This window comes from Stegodyphus dumicola, chromosome 9 (genome assembly GCF_044657685.1).
Source record: "Stegodyphus dumicola isolate Sdum_Otavi_A_Nest chromosome 9, ASM4465768v1".
NCBI classification, from domain to species: Eukaryota; Metazoa; Arthropoda; class Arachnida; order Araneae; family Eresidae; genus Stegodyphus; species Stegodyphus dumicola.
The window spans coordinates 141,940,191-141,955,901 of NC_140776.1; the positions used below are offsets into that span (position 1 = coordinate 141,940,191).

General features: G+C 34.8%; 1 protein-coding gene across 1 annotated transcript in view; it reads right to left on the reverse strand.

Moving 5' to 3' along the window:
• Positions 1-2,465: 2,465 nt before the first annotated feature.
• The window catches only part of LOC118183323 (cGMP-dependent protein kinase 1-like), a 509,379-nt gene continuing 496,133 nt past the window's right edge, over positions 2,466-15,711 (reverse strand). Inside the window, exons 17-18 of the mRNA XM_085824166.1 lie at positions 6,744-6,810; positions 2,466-2,931 (exon numbers count right to left, since the gene is read on the reverse strand). Coding sequence (XP_085680292.1) covers positions 2,836-2,931; positions 6,744-6,810 — 163 coding nt within the window. The 3' untranslated portion in view covers positions 2,466-2,835. The remainder of the gene's footprint in view (positions 2,932-6,743; positions 6,811-15,711) is intronic.

A 15,711-nucleotide genomic window follows, 5' to 3' on the forward strand; every position in this document is an offset into this window, starting at 1 on the left:
TCGCGGACGAAAACGTCGCGGAGAAAACAACGCAAGGCAAAAACGTCGTGCTACAAAACATCGTGGGAGAAAACATCGCAAAGAGAAAACATCGCAGTCCTAAAACATCGTGGTACAAAACATCGTCGTCGAAAATAAAGCGGCTCAAAAACTTCGCAGTTTAAAAACATCGTCGTCGAAAATATCGTGGTAAAAAATAAAGTATCTACAAATCGTCGCATGACGATAACATCGTAGACATGCTTTTCGCAGACATTCTTTAATAACTGTAAATTTATATTCCCATAATGATTTGTGAGCGCAAGATGGAAAGAAGGATAAATTTTACTTTCATATTTTTTTTATTAACTAATAAATTTTTGCTGAGAAAATAAGAAAGAAACTTAAGCATAGAAAATTAATGCAACTTATAGCACTTAATGGAATTTTAAACCGACATAGTTAACTAACAAAGGCCATTAATAAATAATTTTTGTAATGCTTTTACTGGTAATTTTTCATGAAAAGTATAAGCTTTAAGTTGCATTTAATTATCTATGCTTAAGTTTCCTTCTTAGTTTTTCAGCAAAAATTTATTAGTTATTTAAAAAATGTGAAAGTAAAAATTATCCTTCTTTACATCTTGCGCTCACAAATCATTATGGGAATATCCATTTCCAATTATTAAAACCTGAAAACAAATGTCTGCGATGTTATCGTCATGCGATGATTTGTAGATACTTCATTTTTTACCACGATATTTTCGACGACGATGTTTTTAAACTGCGAAGTTTTTGAACCGCTTTATTTTCGACGACGATGTTTTGTACCACGATGTTTTAGAACTGCGGTGTTTTCTCTTTGCGATGTTTTCTCCCAAGATGTTTTGTAGCACGACGTTTTCTCCTTGCGTTGTTTTCTCCGCGACGTTTTCGTCTGCGATGTTTTTGCCGCGATGTTATCGGCGGACACTGTAGAGTCATTAGGTATTTTTGAAAACAGGAGATGTGAAAAATGAACAACGCCTTCGCCAGGAATAGAACCACGGACCTTTGGAATACGCGCCCAGCGTGCAGACCACCACACTACGAGGGCATGCTAAGAAGGCGAGAGAAATACCTTATATACTCCCTCTTTTAAAGGGCGACTGCTGTTTTAGAGGACACACTCGCCAAATCCTGGGTGTGGAGAATCATCATCATGGCAAACAGCTTGAAAATGCTGCAAAAATCAATGAGGAGGATTAATATGTCTTTGAAATCTGGTAGAGATTACGTTGTGAATTTTGTTGGAAATTGTGGATACTAAGCGTAAGTCAGCCCATGAATAGAACGAATCTTGTACAAATCTTAAAGGATATAAAAGAGCTATCAGTGAAGGCTTAAAGAAAATTTGAAACAATTTAGTCTCAAAGTTTTTTTTTTTGGAGTATTCTTCGAAACTACTGGGCTTTAGCGCAAGTCAACATCGTTATATGAAAGTAAAAATTATCTTACAACGGGGAAATTTCCTCCCAAGCATTTGAATTGAAAAAAAAAAAAAAAAAAAAAAAAAAAAAAAAAAAAAAAAAAGCTTGGAAATAATTGCAGTAAAGTAAGCATTACATGTTTAGGTTAATGAATTACATATTTATGATATTTGAAATTAAAAAAAAAGTTGTGAAAAGACATTTTCTTCGTTTCTGCAAAATTTCTACATAGTTTAGATGAATACATATCATAGAACTTTAAAAACTTAACCAGTTGCAGAATTTATTCTTATGAGTATGCTTTACTGATAAATTTTTATCTGGAATATATCAACATATTTTGTATACCCACAGAAAGCAGTCAAAAGGTAAGAAGAAAAAAATATTAAGAATTTTAGTCTAATGTGTAGCCCAAACTGTCAAGCATCCAACAGAAATTATGATGTGGAGTTATGATGGATATATTTGAACAAAGCAGAAATCTTTATATCAAAAAGGAAATATTATCCAATACCAATTAAAAACGGTCCTAAAATAACAATTTTTGCAACAACGTCATGTCTTATTTCCTGTCGAAGACTCAGTTTTTATGCCTGATGCGACAAATGGAATCTATTTCTTTTCGAAATCTGGAAGTGGAATGAAAAATAAATGTAAACGTATGATTGAAAGTCTAATAAATTCACTTATAAAGAGTAAAACACGAGTGCAGAATATTAAACTGATATTAATTTGCGCAAAAGGTACCAAAAAAGTGTAAATTTTAATTATGTTTCACCTATTCTAACAATTTTCACCCCTCTGTTTGCATATTAGAAACAGAGGAGGAGTGAAAAAGAATTTGCCAAATAAAAATAATCTTGTCGCCAATCCACGCTTTCTTCAATCGGTTTAAGTGTTATATCTTTAATTCAAACAATAATAATACGGTATGTGTGGTTAAGTTAGTACTTAAGCATGTTAGAAGAACAACTAGCCTTTCAGAAAGATGCAAATTTTAAAACAGCAAATATTTATATTTTATCAATCATTTTATTTCTCAATATTGTATTAATATATTTTCATTCCAAATTTAATATTTCATCATAATATAATCGTTTCCAATAAAGTTTATAACAACTTGTACATTTTAAAGACTTCATAAAATTTAGTTCAATAAATATTAGGTCCAAAAAGCAGAAGAACACAGTTTTTGAAATGCAGTTGCATTGTAGTTTCCTGTATAGACTCAATGACGATTTCACAAAATATATGGCAAAAAGTTCACTTTTACAAGTAGTTTGGCGTAATCAACTCGCAGTTCGATGAACATGCAACCTGCATAACATCGCGAGATTTTTTTTGAAGCACCATAGATATCGATTCCTTTAAATTCGAAGAGAAAGATGCTAGAAATCGTGATCCCAACCAGATTCTTCATCTTCTGGTACATGGCAGTCTCTAGGATAGGTGTCGAAATTGCTACAATCTGTTGGTCCGGAAACCTGGAAAACATAATCTAATCAGTGCAAAATACCATTAAAAATGAAGAAATCGAAACATATTTTTGTTTATAGCTCTAAAACATAAGCCTAAGATTTTGGTGTAAGGTGATTCAAATCTTGGTAAATTCTTAAAAAATTATATTTGGGGGAATTTGTAATCTATAGTAGATTAATAAGCATAGAAATGCGTAAAATCATGGATAATTTTAAATTAGGAGAATTCTGAACTGCAATTTAATCACCAGACGGCGAATCTTACATAAAAAATACATATTTCATAGGAAACGCTGAATGTAGCAATGATCATTACTAAAGCATTACTCGAAGACGAACTGAAATGTATGTACAGAAAAAACAGCATTTCTTTAGGGCTGTTGACACATGCCCCTGCATTTAAAACCGCTAGATACGTTGAATTAGCACTGTATATTTGTGATTTTAGGCTGTGTGATTAAACCTAATTCACTATTCATCTGAACGTTTAACATTCCATGATGCGATGGATTATCATCTTTAAAAATAAACTCATAAGGAATTTTCTCCATCTTCAGCAGGCGTCTTCGTGGTGTTAATGGAAGCCCGTCCGATTACCAAGTACTGGAAGATAAAGGAATCAAATCCCGACCCAGACCATCGATGATTTTTTATATTTACTATTTCAATTATCTACCATCTGAGAGTGTCTATCTACAAACTGAGAATGAGAAAGTCTACAAACTGAGAGTGTAGTACTTAAGTTAACATAAGAATGTAACATAGGCAAGAGTTAAAATTCAACTGAAATATTTATTAAAACTGCTTACTGCACAATTAAAATTTAAAAAATACTAGCCACCACTACTTGAGAGATGTGAGATACTCAAACAGTTCAGTAAGTACAGCACACCAACTTACCTTCAATTGTGAATTAACTCGGATCTAAGATAATGAGATTTTAGCCTTGCGCTTTAACAGAAACAAAATTATACTTCAAATCCACAGAACGGCGTCGTCTCAGGCTAACATGCTGTACTAAGTGGTTACGGAAATGCGGCACAGGACAGACACCATATATAATCGATTAGGCAGCTACAAAACCTGCTATGCCAGTGTCGGTTTTATACAGGTAGCCTTCAAAATAATTATTTAATCTAACTCTAATTATGTGCTAATTAAAATTCTCGGTTTGGTTACATTATGCAATGTCCAATCCATACCATCGTCGTTGCTATGGCGTGTCGATATTAAGCTGGTGCCAACCGTACGCAGTGTCGATCGTTTACCTGTGGCAACTCTGTGAAGGTGATAAATGTGTATTAATCGTCTTACATCATATCAAAATTTCCGTTTTGTCGTTTCGATCGTATTCCGGCAACCATAATATGTTGTCTAGAATCGGCCCTTTAGATTCATTTTTCTCCACTGGCCGAGTTGGTAACTACAGCTGCGGCAGATGATCGAGTTCTGTAACTGCTTGTCTCCACTTCATTTCCGTTTAGCACATATATCCTCATGAAAAGCGCTCGAATGAAGGCTGATTTGATGTGCAGTCTCAAGCAAGATCAACAAATAAGTGCTCCATGGTGATGGCGACACGCCCTACCATCGCAAATGAGGAAGGGTGCTAAGACCTTGAAATGCTTATTTTAACAAACAAGTTATAGTAACAAACTATTGTGTCAGTCGTATGTAGGTGTTGGCCCTAAGCAGTATTGATCCTATTTATTTCTGGTTCTATGCAGTGTCGTTTTTATGCTGTGTCGGACCTATGAATGTAACCAACGCTTGCCGCGCCACAGTAATTTCTCTAAACTACCACTTTTCTCGTCGTTTAATCAGTTTACAATCAAGTGGATACAGATGGAAGAGCTAGAAGGTATATAAAATAATAAATATGAAAGATATAGTTATGGGGATGCCTTATAAAGTTTATTACAAATAAACCTTACAATAGAAATGAAATAAACTCTATACACATAACTCAAAGTCATACAGTTTTAAGGGTCTAGAGATACAGATAATCATTCATACTGAAAATTACTTCTCTGGACTCGATTCTATTCAAATGTTAACAGTAAAAATATTTTACTGGAGAATCAGTATGGACTGATACTCGATTCTGCTTAATCATCCCAAAATCCAGTCCTTCTTTATAGGTTAGGAAAATTACTACTGTGTTTCTTGTTACTGTAAAGAAGACTTATGACAATGATATCGGATTAAAGCTGTAGGGTTCCCCTTATTTTGCATATCAAATTATTTTAAGTTTGTTACCTTTCCTGAACTCCTCAACTGCCCTTCGCATTTTCTCGCCAGGATGTAAATTTAATGTTAAATAAAGTGAGTATTTAAACGGGTGAATCTCTGAGTTTATTCAGAGCGTGTTTTCGCTAGCCAGCGCACGTTTCGTTGCTATCTTGCTGTTACGCTAGTACATCCCTTGGACATTTCGGACTATCATCACGCCTGTTAAGCCTTGTTGAGTCAAATAATTAGACGTAACTTAACGTGCTAATCCAGCACTATTCTACTTTAGATTTGAATTGATTTATATTATACATTTAAGTTTCACCGCAAGTTGACGGTGCCATTGTAGAGCACGATGTTATTAGTATTATTTCTGTTATTAGACACTCTCAGTTTGTAGATAATCGAAGCAAGAAATATAAAAATCATTGATGTGCTGGCCAGGATTTGAATTCTTTATCTTCCAGTACTTAGTAGTCGGATGTACTTCCAATAACACCACGAAGACACCTGGTGAAGAAGGAATTAAATAAAGGGTTGGAATTAAAAAAAAGGTTATGTTCACCCTTCTTCTGTACTGGTACTTTATTAACGCCTGTACAAGAATTTGCCAGGGTCATTGTAGGATCTAGTTTAGTTTATGTGGAATAGAAGAGACAGATCTTACAAACAAAGTTTCAAGATCACAAGGTATAAATATCAGCATCGAATGGACAATTCAAACTAACATTTTTTCCTAATAAAATTTTTAAAGCACAGTTTTGGATTATTTTTGTTATATTTTAAAACGTTTAAGTTTAATTTAGAAAGTTGTTTAAATCATCTTTTGTCTTATATCCGATCTAAGTAAGGAAGAAGAATCTGTGATTATCAGATATTAAATAGACGCAAGAAGAATCTGTAATCATCAAATTTTCATGTCATGCTGCGTAACGCAACCGGATTCCCTTCCAATCATTTTAGCTTAACAATATTAATCCTAAAATATACACAAATCTACAATTTGAGTTTCGGGTAATAACAGTAAATTGTTCATAAAGAAATGAGTTATTTATAAATAGTCAAACAATATAAATAATATGCGTAATATTCTAAATAGTTTTTAATGTTAACAATAATATTTTAGCGATAAACAATAAATATAAATATTATATACGCAGCAAATATAATAAAACAATATAAATATTTTTATTACTAACACTGATGTTTTTATCATCAGTATGATTAGCAAAAAATGCACATAATGTCATATATTCGGTATCTCCAATGCAGAACTTCTTATGGCTATAATAATTTTAAAATGAAAAGGTATAATGCAAATCTTTAGTGCTTTTTCCTCTATAATAATCTCACTTTCCCCTATAATAACCCCATTATCAATTTTCTTCTTCATTCTGAAAGTACTCTATAAAATTCCAAGAAAGTCTGAACTTTTCCTATAATAAAAACATGTCTAGACCCAATATGACGCTCTGTAGGAGTCGAATGGCTTAGAGGCGAGCCCTTTTCAATTCTCGATTATAGCTTAGAATGGCTGTATGAACTCTCGAATCTAATCGAAGACCCTGATAGAATTCTTTGCTTACCTTTGGGATTATAGGTGGAGTCAAGTTCTGATTTCGCAAACCTTCCCAGTAAAAGCTCTGGAACCACCTGTGGAAATATAAATAAAATATACTTTCGGGTAAAAGATGAAAAGTAGTTTTCTTTCCTTTGAAGTGTTTGAATACATTACGTATTTCCTTATGCTGTAAAAGATTCTGAAGGGTAGTGACATTTTGAAAAGTTTACGGTAAGTGGCAGCTGACATTCAGTACGGTAAACTTTCTCGTAAGGATTAAAAAAAAAAGATGTGCATGTACAGAGTTTACAGCAAGAATATCTACAAGTTCTATTCATAAAGAAGTTTGTAACTATTTACATAATATATTGTAAATGTGCAAAAGAAAAAGTAATTAATAAATTTTAATGCAAAGAACTGTATTGAAAGCTTCAACAGAATATCCTATTATAATTTAAGTTCTTTATCTGTTGACAGCACTAGTTAACAGTCGCTTAACAGTACTGAGAAAAAAGTAACCTTTTGTTAATTATCTAATTACCAAAGGGAACTTTTTAATAGCGATGATTTTGAGGTATGATTTTAGTTGAGCGAAGCTAACAAAAATACTTTATCGTTCCAGTTTTGCTAATCGCGAAGATTATTTGTGTTTACGTTGCCGTTTTGTAGTTAAGGAACATGTCCATTTGTTTTATATATTTCAAAATATGAAATGTATTTAGCAGTGAGCGTATTAATAACTAAACTCAGTGGCGTAACAGCCCTAATGCCTGCAGTGCCCCGAAATCTGCTTTATTGACCGTGGGTGCCGGGATGCGTAAGCATATGCCCTGAACAAGTGGTCAGCTTGTCGCAGGACCCCCAGTGTTTAGTCCCCAAGCGAAATTGGTACTCATTTTATTGACCCAAAGGATGGAAATCAAGGGATGAAAGGCTGAGTCGACCTTGCCCAGCCCGGGGAACAACCCCGGACCTGTGGTGCTGCTGCACGATGCGCTAGCCACAGCGCCACCGGGCCTCGAGTGTATTAATGCAGTTAAGGAAAATATCTGCATAACTTAGGGCAACTTGTAATTAAGCAATGTAGGCAGTTAAGTTTAGCTCCATTAACGTTCAAAGAGGAAATGTCTTAGCAAATACTAAAACTTAATAAGTGAATTATTATACATGAAGTTTTAGAGAAATTATTTCCCTTATGTACAGAGATGGAATGCAGTTGATTAATGACAGCTGTCATAAGCAAACACGGTACGGCACAGTTAAATGTTAATAGCAGTACCATTAACAAGCTATGGGAATCAGTTATTTAGAAAATCTTTATTTGTAAAAAGAGCAGTTCCAGATCCTAATTCCGATTATACTTCTGATGTTCCTTTTCTGACAGTTGCAGGAAGAAAAGGAAAAGCGAAATTGGATATCAGTTTGTTATCAATCATTTTATAGGAAGTGATGAATACTATCTTTAATTGATGAGCTGAGATGGATATTACCCCCAGTTTTCAGAAGAAAGTATAAGGACATTTTGCCAGTAAACCTTTTGCGCATGTCCTGTTGATTCATTTACACTTAAACACGTTGACTCATGTATGCATAAGCACTTCAATTACATTAGAGAAAAGAATATGCCACACGAAGTATTAAGGAATTCATTCTTGTCCAAGTACATTGAGGAAAATGATATAGCCTAGACCAACACTTTCAAAGAGATATTTAGTAAGGGTGCTAGTCGACTTGTTAGAGCAAATTCGCAGAGAACTCTAAAATGTTTGAGACAGGAGTAGACAATATGCGCTAAAAACACTTTGTAATATGTAAATTTGATCTCTTTTATGTCCTCAGACGACAATTTGTAGCAATAATTGCAATTTCTCTTGTACAGACATCAGTTTTTTTAAAGCAGAAGACGCGAAAAATGTGTAATGCCCTCGTCGGGTCTCGGGCTCTGGGCCTCTCGAATGTATGTCGAGTGTACTTTCAGTTATACCACGAAAATTTGCTGAAAGGAAGGAGAAAGTACCTTATATACTCCCCCTTTTAAAGGGCGATTGGGAATGAGAGAACTCAGTCGTCAATTTCTGTTTATAAATATGTTTTTCTCTTTCGTCACTATGTTTCACAAGTCAAATGTGGACGGCTAGCACCCACCAACAAAGTAAAGAAGAGCACATCGTAGTCCATCCTCATGTGTTGAGCAAAGGGAGCCAAACTCCCAAGGACAGCCTTCGAATCAAGCCATGTAACGTCCCCACAACCAAGGGGAAGACAAGATAATAATGAAACGGTACTTGCCTAGCCTGAACATAGCACCGAATAAATGATGGTTCTAGTCAATGCGAAGACATTATTTACCCAAAATGTCTAGGTTTCTTTGCACTCCAACAAATCAAGAATATAAAGTGTGCGTATTTGAAAATACACCCTAACTAACAATAGTGAAAAGACAATGAGCAATGCAAAAAGTTACGTATGCCGTTTTCTTCCGAAGTAGGGGGCTGGTCGAAACCATAAAGTTAGAGGGACAGAAGACAGTTACAGCTAATGGCTGATCACTAAGTGCCTTTCAGAAATTCTTTAAAACGCGACTATTAGGAGACTTATTTTTCATCATGATAATGCATCTTTTCATTGAGCAAGACTGCCAATCCAGTTTCTTGAACAAATCAAATCAGTGTCATATAAATTCCATATTTTCTTTTGCACTTGCTATGTGTAACATCTGGCTATTTTTTTTTTTTTTATTTTTTTTTTATCTAAAATAAAAATTTTGTAGCCTTCGTTTTAATGCCGAAGGTGCAACTGTCGAAGCTGTGAAAACACATTTTTCAACGATTCCGAGAAATGGTAGCTTGGGAAAATTAGCCAACAAAAGTGCATTGATGTTGGAAAAAACATTTTAAACACATCTATGATTTGATAAGTTTAGCTTGTACTATTTAGCTGCACCTAAAAAACCGAAAGTGACCCTCGTACTTTCTTTGGGCAATCACATTGTTGATATTTCATTTTAATTTACCAAATTCTTCAAGAGGGTACAATTACATATTTCCTATTAGAAAGCATGAATAGCTATTCTAATGCGAATAGTATGAAGACAAAGGATTAAATATTTTGCGAGTTTAGTTTAGCTTCTGGTCATTGATTTAGAATAGAAATGAATGATTTGAATTTTATGTAACCTACCATATAACTGTTATAAAGCAGACGCTTCATGAAGATAAGAAAGTAGTTTGCATTTCAAACATTTAGAAATTTACGGTAAGCTTTGGCGCAAAAGTGTGGGGTTAGAATAAAATAGGAATTCATGTTTCTCGAATTGTAAACGTTTGTTTTATGCTGTTGGAATAACTCACTCAATCTGTGAACTGGATTTATTGAAACTAAAATATTGATTAGAATAAGAATCGGTGAACATTTAAATGAAGGAGAGAAAGCATGAGAAAAGAAAGATCAGTTCAAAATAACAGGGTGATGTTATATAATATATAACGCCGTTATTACTTTGCTCAATTATCAACTGCTCTATGCGGCAAATGTACCAAATATACACTCTTAGACAAAAAAAAAAAAAAAAAAAAAAAAAAAAAAAAAAAAAAAGACGCACCGAGAAGAAAGCAAATTGGACACAAATTGATATGCATACAGGTTTCGACGGAAAATGCAAAATTTTACATTTTAGCTGCCAATGAATGAACGGTAGTCGCTACAGCGCATCTGATCTGCGCAACTGGCAGGATATTTAAGAGGAGAAATTATGATTCCAGGTCATCAATTCTTCAAGAATTTTATTCCGTGTACTCTGGTAGACAGTAACTATGCCTCGCAGACAGGTGCTCGAACGATATGCGTAGATGTCAGAATTTGAGAGAGGTCGTGTAGTTGGCTCAAAGAACCCGGTTGGTTTTATCGGCGAATAGTTCGACACTTGAGCAGGAGCGATGCCACTATTAGACGATGTTGGCAGGAATGGGTGAACCATGGCCGCACACGGCGTCAAGAAGGAAGCCGTAGGCCTAGAGAAATGACAGAACGGGAAGACCGAGCATTCGTCAGACTGGCACTTACAGCCACAGATATCATCGATTGTACGTGCAACTAATGCTTCAGTGACCGCAAGGACCATTCATAGAAGGCTCACAGAAAGGGGGCTGAGGCCACGGCGCTCTTTGCGAGGACTACCATTGACCTCTGTACAACGTCAAGCCCGTTTGCAGTGAAGTCGGGCTCATTCGCACTAAAATGTCACTGACTGGAGTAGAATAGTCTTCAGTGATGAGTCCCGCTTTGAACGGAGCCCCGGTGACCAGCGAAGGCGAGTCTGGAGACGCCCCGGACAGCGGTGTGATACCAACCTGACTTTCTTCCGGCAGATAGGCCGACAACCAAGAGTGATGATCTGGGGTGCCATTTCATTTCATAGTAGGGCCCATTTGGTTATCATCCGTCGCAACTTTACAGCACAGCGATACGTCGACGAAGTTCTAAGGCCCGTTGTATTGCCCTTCATGTCACGCCACTCTGGGCTTACATTTCAGCAAGATAATGCCCTCCCTCACACTGCACATGCTTCTACTGCTTGCCTTAGTGCTTGCCGACATTACCTTGGCCAACAAGGTCGCCGGATCTCTCTCCTATTGAGCACGTTTCGAGCATTATGGGCAGGACCCTCGAACCAGCTCGGGATGTTGACGATCTAACACGCCAGTTGGACAGAATTTGGCACGATATCCTTCAGGAGGATATCCGCAACCTCTTTCAATCGATGCTTAACAGAATAACCGCTTGTATAAGGGCCAGAGGTTGAAAAACGCGTCACCGACTTTTTCACTTTGTAAAGCTCTATCACTTCAATAAATCATCCAATTTTTTTTCAGACTGTAATCATTTGTTTTCCTGTACATGTACATCACTTCTACTGATTTTCGTCCCATTCGGATAACTCCTTCTTGGTGGGTCTTTTTTTTTTTTTTTTTTTTTTTTTGTCTAAGTGTGTAGTTGCGCTCTTTTAGGTAAACGAGTTCGGGAAACACACAAACATTAATACCTTCCAGTAAGCGTTCCATATTTTTTTGTTTCACTGGAGGCAGATATCCGTCTCCTTTTGAAACAGTTTGATCACTAACAGGACGTAGGCGGTCGATGATATAGAATGTATTAATCTAATATATGTATTCTGTCTTGCAACTGACGGTGTAATATTTTGAAAATTTGAATGCTTGGTTTTTGTCGGTTATCAATTTTGAAAGCAATTTACTAGCAATTTTTCATCTCACAATGAAATTACATTGATTTATGACTGTACGTTCATATTTTGCATACAGCATCCATCCATCATAAGTGAAAGTTTAATTAAAAATTGATGTTTCACTTAGGCATATTATAATTGCTATGGAACAGCCGTTACATAATATATAACGTCAATGTTATATGATATATAAGTTATGTAACAAAGAAAACTAAAAATGTGTTCGCGTATTCACATTTAATACCTGAAGGAAAGATAAATAATTCAGTTGAAAGTATTCTAGATTCAAAAAGATAGGTACAAAAGTCAATAGCGAAGGTTTTCCACGGAGAAAATAAAAAAAAAAAAAAAAAAAAAGGCCTAAACCAAAAGAAGAGTATTCTTCACGCACAGTTCTGAGTTTTTACTATATATTTATTAGCATCTTAAAAGTTTTAGATATTTGGCTTTAGATAACATAAAACTGAAGGCTTTTTAGTTTCAGATTGTGTTTGTTTTCCCGAAAGAAATCTTCATGAAGGCTTCACGTAAAAGCTCGCGAAGAAGGTTGCGCCGAAAAAAAAAAATGGATTTTTTACCGACAACACTTACTAAGGAAAATATATAATGTCGCTTCTATTCTTCTTTTTAAAGAATCTAATTACAAATTGAATGCGTTTTAGCTGAAATTAGGGTACCTATTTTACATTAGAACATAATATTTAAAATCAGTACTGTACTGATTAAATCGCTATACCTTATCACTTCAATTACACGCATCAATTCGAATGGCAACACTACGTCGACAAGGGAAACTAGATAAATACAGCATCGGGAATCGAGTCCTGAAGAAAACTATTATTAGTGTTAAGACTATTAGTGTTCAACCCTTTAGACTATGCTTAACTTCGATGATAAATAATATTAGTATATAGGTCTCAAAGCAATTGCATTACTATATTTTGCTTGAATGGTTAGACGCAAGATCCAACTTTAAGGAAGTAACAAATGAAGATTATAAGGTTTTTCTCCCACCTTCTTGGCATGCATTCGTGGTGTGGTGGTCTGCACGCTGAGCTCGTATCCCAGAGGTTCTCGGTTCGATTCCCGGCGAAAGCGTTGCATATTTTTCATCTTTCCTGCTTCCAAAATACCTAATGTCTCAAGGTCTTCAGGCTTATTACAGTTTTGATTGAGCAACATTATATAATGAAACTATATGCCTTTATGAGCAACATTATATAATAACTATTGCGAAACTTACGTTTTTCGCAAGAAAAACTGTCGACAAGAAAATAGTTTTTATAGTAGAGCGGGGGAGGGGGGCAAACACCTTTAATGAAGCGAGTTAGACTAAGCTAACACTTTTGATGCTATGATAAAATTTTGCTAAAGACAGCTAGCGAATCTTATAGCGTTTGAATGCAGACTTTTAAAGAATATAACTTGAGATGAGAAACATTGATTTAAAGTTACTGTTTGTAATTGCTGCATGTCGCATGAATATTCTAAGAAAATTCCAGAAGATTCCAGAAGTTAGTTGCCAGCTATGCGACTTGGCAATGCATACACCAATCGGATTTTTTTACAATGGAACTGCATAGCGTTAGCTGTAGTTAACCCGTATCTTGGAAGCCATATAATTTAGCGAATGGATTGAGTAATATCATGAGACTAAAATCAACTACAAATTTCGAGGACCATTTTGGAAAATAGATAGGTATCCTGTTACCCCTCCGAGACCACTTAGTAAACTGCAGTGGGAAGCATGTAGCGTATGGATTTTGTTCTCAACTGTAGTTGCTTCAGTAAATTTATCAACAGCACGGGGAGGATGAGTCACCTGTAGCATGAGGAATAACAACCTGCATTTAAGCCAAAGTTGGAAATATTTCTTACTAAAATTCAGTTTTGTTGTCGTTTCAATACTTGCGTTATTTTAACAAGCTAACACATTGATTTTTTAAAGTGAAAATAATGGAATAAATGAAAAATACAATAACGATTCCAGTATTAGTGCTAAATTTTATGCTTATGTAGTTTTACAATTATGGTATATACCTGTTTGCTCCTTAACCTTTGAAAAGTTTGTTTTAATATAGAAATACTAAGTATTTGGAAAAGATAATCAAATATTTATTTATTTAATTTGCTGTGAAATGTTGTAAATATTCATTTACCGAGTCCTCCAATGCCAGAGCTGACGCTTCCCCCAGTTTTCGCAGTGCATCCATCATGTAAATTCTTTCAGTCGTCCTGCACTTGTTTTTGCCATTAATATTAATTTCAGCATTTCTAAGCCTTTTAAACCCCATTTCGCAAATAAGGACGAATACAAAGCTCTCTTTATAGGTTTCAAAGTCATCGGCAGATTCATAGGGTCGTGTAAGTTGCAATAGAGAGTGATTCCTCTTTCCAAGGAACCTCCAAATCATTAATTAGATTTAAAAAACTACTCAACATACACTGCGCGCTAAGAGGAGGAACTTCCCCAAACGTTGAAATGATGTGGGCTTCCCACGGTATAAATCATCCAGCGCTTACAGATGGTATGTTTTGTTTTTGAAACCGCCTTTAAAAATAAAAAGCCAAAAAGGTGCAAAGGCATAGATTCATTTTAAGTCTCGTTTTAATTATGTTAAAGCGTTGATGTATAAAATGTCGTAGAAAAATTTCAAGTCGGTTAGTAACTTAAAATATAAGTAAGTGCGTAACTAACTTACTGATCTAACCAACTGATCGCGGATATTTGATATGGCTCATGTGTTACTAATTTGTAATATTTGAAATGATTTATAGGCTTCGAGATATTTTTAATAAGACTGTAAATTTCCTCACTCTTTTTAGCTAAAGTCAGGAACCTAGTGAAATGTTAAGCGACTTATTGCTGAGTTCAAATAACAGAAGTCGTAGACTCAAGAAGGGTTAAGTACCCTTTAATTCACTCAAAATAAGATGAACAGTTGGTCCCTTTCTCGGGTTTACAACAAAGTCTCCACTTGAGCTTAAACTCAGAATAAGAAATTAGAACAAAATTAGAAATAAATAAGAGACTTAGCCGCAGGTAACACAAATCTAACGTTTGATAATATTCATTGATTTTGGACTGATTCCGTATTTTATTGAGATAAGATTTTTGTCAAACATGTTCATTATAGAAGAGACTTAAGATACTTTTGCTTTATTGTGATTGATTACAGAAAGTGTTACAAACTTATGCAGTTTTAAAGATTATTTTCTGATTTGGGTTTTTTGTTCTTTTAAAATAAAAATATCCTTCGGGAGGACATTACAACGTCTTTTAATATATCTGTCAATTTTGTGTGGCGATATTCCTTAACTATCTAAACATGTACATAAAACAAAATTTACATCTTATCTTGAGATCCTATCATAAACAGATATCGTAAATAATACCAAAAAATAAAGCATACCTAAATACATAAAATGCGGCAGAAGGACTGAGTTCCTTTTAATTGCCACAACGACTCCCGCAGTACCAGCAATTATAAATAAAAATAAAATGCCTTTTACTCTTTTAGCAGAGATATTTATTTGAATCATTTTGCTGCAATGAGAAATGCTTTATTGGGACATAAGAAAACTATATTGTTATTTAAATCTTTTAATCTAAATTGTTTATTTCGAAGCACAACGTTTAATTTACTTATCATCATACTTTCCTCATTTACTTTACTAACGACTAATGGAATAAATGTACAAAATCGATAAATGTATCATACTTACTGATTAGCACCTTATTTTTCAGTTA